A 6,896-nucleotide genomic window follows, 5' to 3' on the forward strand; every position below is an offset into this window, starting at 1 on the left:
GACTCCGAGCTGAGCAGGGAGCCCGACAGGGAGCAGGGAGCAGGTCCTGTTCCCAGGACCCCAAGCTCATGAACTGAGCTGAAGTCAGACACTTAACCGACTGAGCCACCCAGGGGTCCCCAAAACACTGGTTTTCTAAAGTTACTTGGGGGGGCACCAACTGGGGATCTGAGATTTGCTTCTTTGTGATTAAATGAATAAAAATATGTTCAATAGATTCATAGAGCATCTATTTATGTGGGTGTAAATAGATTACGTGGATATAAATGGGGAGAAATTGTGCTCTCAAGAGAGCTTAGACTTTATATCTGTCCACGCACACACCCTTCATAAACACTTAAAAACACAACAAGGAAGCTACGGTATTCCAGCATAGAACGTATACTGTCACAAACGAATCTAACTGTGTTGATCTGTGACGTAAACACGCGGAAGAGGGTGAGGGCCAAAAAGGTGCGGACTTACATAACTTTATTTTTTGTCTACGAATGATTCCCAGTTCCCGAACTGTCTGGCTGACTCCAGCCCAGTCTAGAAAAATGCCCTGCTGTCTTCCTATCTCTTCTTCCAAACTCTAGTATAAAGTCATATTCTCTAGGAAGCCTCTTTAATTTATTCTGGGGCTAGGTTTCCCTCTCCTATTGGGCCCTGACCACCCTCTGGGCCTTTTACACCCTTTGGCCTTTACTCTAAGAGGAAGGGGAAGAAGAAGAAAAGAGAGAGGAGGGCTGAAGGCGTGGGAGGGCCAGGAGACCGCCTGGGGTGGGCTGGGCTAGCCCGGAAGTCCAGAAGCAATGGTGGACCGTCCGGAAGAGGTACAATGTGCCCCCTTCACCTCTCCATGCCCTTTGCTCCCACCAAAACCACCAACCTTTACTTGTATTGATTCCAAACTCCTTATATGGGAGCTGGGGGCCCAGAGATGAAGAGGGTGTGGGGCCCCTGTTCTCAAAGTACTCCCAATCTAACCGGAAAAGTAAGACCCACGAAAAGATAAACAAAAATTTAAGACAGCAACATGACAATGTGGATGAATTCAAAGGAAGGCAGAGAGTTGGCCGAGCAGCGCAGCAGAGGAAGGGGTGATGGAATTTAGTGTGTATTGAAGGGAATGAGGGTTCTATTCCTGTGAGCGGAAAGCTTGGAGTCCAGAGGAAGAAATCATCTCCGAGCAACAATTAGGCCACACCTCTACTTCCCCTCATCTCCTTCAGGCCAGAGATGGGAGAGCGCCAGGGGCTTTTGGGGAAGGTGATCCAACCAGCTTGCTGAACCAGCCTGTGCTTTCGGGTTCACTGTCCACAGGGCCATGGATGGTAGATGGGAGCACAGGTCTTATGCGGGTGGGAGGGAGGGGACACGGCATACCAGTGGAGGCGTTTTGAGGAGGAGAGAGTCACATGAGCAGGACTGTGAGCCACAGGACCAACTGGAAAGCTGTGTGGGAGACAGACTGCAGGGACCAAGGGCCAGAGGCCAGCTGAGGTTATCCCAACAGTTCCCATCCAGCCCACACCAGACTTCGGCCATGTCGTGACGTGGTCACTGATCCACAGCCCCGGGTCTGTCTGTGAAATGGGCCAGTACTTGTCTTTCCTCAGACTCAAAGCTCAAAGGGTCTAGGCAGGCCCTTTCCTTCACCCCTTGTTCTCAAAAGGAAGTCGGTACCTGGGGAGTCAGGGATTTGGACAGACAGGCTGTGCGTGTGAGAGACACAGACAGCATAAGGGCTCCAGAGAAGAGAGCGTCCCATGCAAGAGAAGGAGGAGGCCCAGCAGAGTTTCCTTCTGGAAAAGCCTGTTTTCACAGCCCCGGCAAAGCTTTCAGTGAACTCTTCTCTCACAAGGAGCCCAGAGTCCCCAAGCTCCGCACCTTGGCCGCACTCCAGCCGAGCACTCCGCGTGTGGCTGTTCCCGCTGTTTCCGGGGCTGTGGTAAAGGGCATCCCAAAGGGAGGAAAAGCGGAGCTCAAGAGTCTCCGTCTGCGAGGAAGAGACTGGTCCCACTCCAACACCCACAGAGCGCAGCTCTGGACACCCCCGCTGGAGGGGTGGGGGAAAGGGCAGCGTGGCACCGGGGTGCTGGTGGTACTGGACGGGGCGGCCCAGCTCACGCTTCAGGGAGGGAGAAGCTGGGCAGGTGGGAGCAGTAAACAGGGCAAATCTGTTGTAAGAGGGGGTGGTGGTGCGGGAGGGGGGACGGGGAGTTTGAGAAGGGAGTACTGAGAAGCAGTGGTGGATGTGAGAGGCCACCCAAGTACTGGGCTTTTCTACAACATAACCCACAAAGGAGAGGCATGAACATTTAAAAAGCCACACGGGGACCGTGCAGGGAGCGTGTCCATCCCTTCCTCATCCCAGACTTCCCAAGGCCTTCCTGTTTGATGCAGGGGCAACGAGCTGAAGCCCACGCACAGGGTAAAAGAAGTAGTGGTACGGCTTTTCAGACAGGCCAGAGCTCTTCACCTTAGGGCCAGAGCTTGGGGCAGGAGCTCACAGAGTCTCCACAGAGTAGAGGAGCGTTGCCCTCTCCCAGTCCCCCAACTCCCTTCCTCCCAGCCTGTCCAATCTGCCTCTGTGTGTCAGAGCTACTTACAGCAAGACAGTGCTCCCCAAATTCATGTTCTAGGGTCCCAGGGTAGCCAGGACAGGGGGTGGAGTGGCGCTGGGAGTGAATTTCTTTTTTTGTATTTACCTAAAAGTTCAGGAAGCCCTTGCTGACATTATTGCTTGGGGGCCCAGAATTTAAACTTAGTCACTGCCCAGAGCCTTGTTTTAGGAAAGAATGAGATGGCTCTTGTTGCGTAATCCTGAGCAGGACGCGGGCGTGGGGGGGGGGGGCAGGAGAAGCGGTCCTTCCTGCTTCTTGCCTCTAGGAAGGCAGGCTCAGCTAGGAGGGCTGGGGATGGGTGGGGCACTGCCCTGGAGAGGAGAGGGGGTGGGGAGGGCGGACGGACCAGTGCAGTGAAGGCTGCCCAGCAGGCAGAAATACCCAGACTGGTCCTGGTCCAGGGCCCTCTGGGCAAAGCAAAACCTGATGAATCCAGACAACCCAATGGGTGATACTGGGGGCGAAGGGACAGATTCTAAGAAAAGAAAGGAATGGAGGCTAACCTGGATGAATGACAGAACTGGGTGTGTGGGGGGGGGATGTCTGTTCTCTGTCCACTGTTCCCAAGAACACCCAGAGTATGGGTTCCTCTAACTTTTGCCCCAACCTCCTCCACCTCCATAATTTCAATGGGCCAATCCCTCACCACTACCCAGGTGTTCAGCTATTCTCACCCTTGCACACGGGGCCCTCTGGGGTACTCCGGGGGCCCCACCACAATAACAGGGTTAAAGCCTGTACATTCACGGTCTGCCTCCCCACCCTCTCCCCACCTCTCTCCTTGCTCCCCCCAATCCCTTCTACCACCTTCACCCATTTGACCCCCTGATCCCCGTTTTCCCACAGCAACATCTCAAACGTCGCTCTTCCTCTCCTCTGCCTTGGGCTACTTTCTCCCGTCAGCAGTGGGTTTTCCCAAGCCCGCATTATCCATCAACTCCGGCTGTTTCTCTTTCCCGTTGCTCACTTCTCTCCTGTGACTCCCACACACCATCCCTTCCCCCTCCCTTTCAGACAGCAGGCCCCTCACGCCCCGCCAGAGTCCCTGCTCCCCTTCATCCCCCACACATATACATGAACTGGAGTCCAGGTTTTTCGCTTCATCCCATTCCCGTCCTCCCCTTCTTCACCCCTCCCCACCCTCTAGTGCCTCCAGCCAGCTGTCCGGCTCCCAAATTCCGGCCGAGAGCCCCGGGAACAAAGCAAGAAAAATCAGAGTAATTTGGGAAGTAAACAGAAACTGGGAAGGGAGGGGGGAGAGAAAAGTGGGGAGGACCCAGGTGGGGGGGGGGGGCCTCTCCAGTCCCACCCAGTTTAGGGGATGCCCCTGCCTTCTCCCCCACCCCCCTTCACCTGGCTCTTAAAGGGCCCGGCCCCTGACCGCCGGCTACTTAAGGCAGAGGGGCGGCGGCGGCGGGCAGCAGCTGCGCTACGACTGCTCTGGGAGGAGTGGACGGGACAAAAAATCCTGACCATGACCCCCCCCAGGCTGCTGCCGCCCCTGCTGCTGCTAACTCTGCTGCTCGCTGCCCGCTCAGGAGCCGCCTTGGCACGGTGCCCAGGCTGCGGGCAGGGGGTGCAGGCGGGTTGCCCAGGGGCCTGCGTGGAGGAGGAGGATGGGGGCCCGCCGGCGGCGGAGGGCTGTACGGAAGCCGGGGGCTGTCTCAGGAGGGAGGGGCAGCCGTGCGGGGTCTACACCCCGAACTGCGTCCCAGGACTGCAGTGCCACCCGCCCGAGGAAGACGAGGCGCCCCTGCGGGCGCTGCTGCTGGGCCGCGGCCGCTGCCGCCGGGCGCGCGGGCCCCCGGGTGAGTCGGCGCCCCGCCCCCGCCCCGCCCACGTGAGCCCCGCAAAGCCGCGGGCAGGGTCCCGGACAGAAGGGTCCTGGACAGCAGGGCGCGGGCAGCCCTGCAAGCCTCTGGGTTCTGTCAGTGATGCTGCTTCTTCCTAACTCCGGGGGGAGGGCACGTTTTGGGGGTGAAGGGGCAAGGGCGGGAAGCAGCTAGAAGGCTGGGGTGCGGCTACAGGCCCTGGGGACAAAGCAGGGAAATGCCTGAGCTCTCAACCTTTTCTCCCCCCTCTGTTTACTTTCTCTTGAAGGGAAAGGTGAGCATGCAGGGGTTTAGGGCCATGCCATACACCACAGCATCCCAGCTCCTTCCCTCCACCCACCCACCGGGAGCTGGAGAAAGGACCCAGATGTTGTTCCCAGCTGCCATTGGGAGAAGGAGGGAAGGGAACCCAGACTCCCAAATCCTGCACACACTGAGAAATAGCCCCCCTCTTCTCCCCTTAATATCAGGGTATCCAAAGCACCTGAACATGGGGTCTAGAACAGAAGATGCCCCAAACCCAGAACGGTTTCAGACTAGACTAGGGTCAGAGGGCAGGCTCTGGGGGCCTCAAGACAAGGGGATAGAGGTGGGAAAGGAAGGAATCTGTCAAACCAGGGTTATGATTTAAAGCTGCTCAGAACCCTCCACCCACCCTACCCCACCCTACCCCAGGGAGGGAAATAGAAGGCTGAGTCATTAGGTGGGAGGGACAGAAGTGAGTCAGAATCCAAAAGATGGGGGGCAGCAAGGACATAGGGAGGGTAGGAAACTGAAAGCAGTCCCCCCACCCCAGGGGCATCTGAGCTCCTGGTTTCTTCCTTGGGAAGGGATGAGAAGTTAGCTTGGACGGTTTTTGGTTTGTTTTTTTGTTTTTTCCAGTCCAAATGCCTGGGTCCACGCTGCTAGGGGTCCTCGTAGAAGGGGCTGTCTAGGTGGGTCAGACAAGGTAATGGGAGCATGGTCGTGGTAGGGTGCTAAATGCGGGGAACGAGGGGCAAGGTCTGAGAAGGGTGGAGGAAGGATCACAGTCAGGACCGCAGAGGGAATGGCTCTTGGGTAGCGGGTAGTAGGCAGCTGAGAGCCCCTGTCTAGGCTTGAGGATTGGGGACTTGAGAAGAGCTTGTCTTTGGGCATGAAAAGGAAGAGACGATCCCTCTGGGGCCATAATATCTAATTTTACAGCTGGGGCAAATTCCAAGCAGTGCATACTCCCCTCCCTGCATTTTCCTCACCCTGACATCCTGGTCCTGATTTATTTCCTCACCTCCTCCCATCCTGAGCTTTCCCCAGGCCCCCCAGACACCATGTATGACACTTTCTCCAGAGCCAAGAACAGCCTGCAGGTTCGAAACCCCTCCTGCCCTGTATCTTTGCAACCTGCCCTCTGCCTGTCCCGGTTAAGGGCTGAATCATACCTGCTCCTGGGACCACTGGGGTTGAACTGGGCTGAGCTATGGGGGACCAGAAGGGAGAGGCCCCCACTGCAGTGCCCCAAAAGTAACCATGTCTAAAGCCTGGGAGGGATGGGCTGAGTCACAGCAGGGTCACACCGGGGACACGCATTCCACTTGGGTCCCTGCTAACCCCCTCCCACATCCCTTGCTCTTCTGCCCCATCCTCCTGGCTTGGTGCGCCCCCTGCTGGCTTCTGGGGGGAACAGCCAGGTCTTTTCACCCCAAGCCCAAGGCCTCCCTATATATTTGTACTTGTCCTCGATGTTTGCTTTCCAAAGTGCTTCTCCCTTGTAAGACTTAAGACTAGTCTGGAGATATTGTCAGGAAAGGTAGTATCACTCTTTGTCAGAGAGAGAGAGAAACTGAGACCAGAAGAAGGTAAGGTTGGAGGCAAGTTCTAACCGCCCTCATTTCCACTACTTGGAAAGCTCTTCTCTTCCTCCCACTCCGGGGAGTCAGAGTGAGCAAGGCTCTCTTCCATTTGGTTCTGGTCTTTGACTTCTGATTTCTGGACTCTTCCTCCCCCATTCCTCTTGTGGCCGTAGGAGAGAATCCTAAGGAGAGCAAACCCCAAGCAGGGACCACTCGCCCACAGGACGCGAACCGCAGAGACCAACAGAAGAATCCAGGGGCCTCTACCACTCCAGGCCGGCCCAGTCCTGGGGGTGTCCAAGACACTGAGATGGTGCGTTTGCGACTGGCAAAGGACAGGAGGGGTGGGGAGCCCTGGAAACTCCCATCTGAGGCTGTCCCCTTGGGCTTGGAGAGGTCTCCCACGTGCGTGTCCTGGGAGCCTAGCTGGGGCGGGGGGGTGTGCTATACAGTGGAGCTAGGCTGGGACAGTCCTGAGCGGCCTGCTCTCCCTTTTCCCAGGGCCCCTGCCGCAGACATCTGGACTCAGTGCTGCAGCAACTGCAGACCGAGGTCTATCGCGGGGTTCACACCCTCTACGTGCCTAATTGTGACCATCGGGGCTTCTACCGGAAGCGGCAGGTGAG

The 6,896-nt window shown here is 56.9% G+C and overlaps 1 protein-coding gene across 1 annotated transcript in view; it reads left to right on the forward strand.

Annotated features, from left to right (window-relative positions):
• The first annotated feature begins 4,017 nt into the window (after positions 1-4,017).
• Positions 4,018-6,896, forward strand: part of IGFBP6 (insulin like growth factor binding protein 6) — a 3,735-nt gene continuing 856 nt past the window's right edge. Inside the window, exons 1-3 of the mRNA XM_040642516.1 lie at positions 4,018-4,417; positions 6,444-6,583; positions 6,772-6,891. Of these exons, the coding sequence (XP_040498450.1) occupies positions 4,084-4,417; positions 6,444-6,583; positions 6,772-6,891 (594 nt within the window). The 5' untranslated portion in view covers positions 4,018-4,083. The remainder of the gene's footprint in view (positions 4,418-6,443; positions 6,584-6,771; positions 6,892-6,896) is intronic.

The sequence above is a fragment of the Ursus maritimus genome, unplaced genomic scaffold (genome assembly GCF_017311325.1).
Source record: "Ursus maritimus isolate PB19 unplaced genomic scaffold, ASM1731132v1 scaffold_26, whole genome shotgun sequence".
Lineage (NCBI taxonomy): Eukaryota > Metazoa > Chordata > Mammalia > Carnivora > Ursidae > Ursus > Ursus maritimus.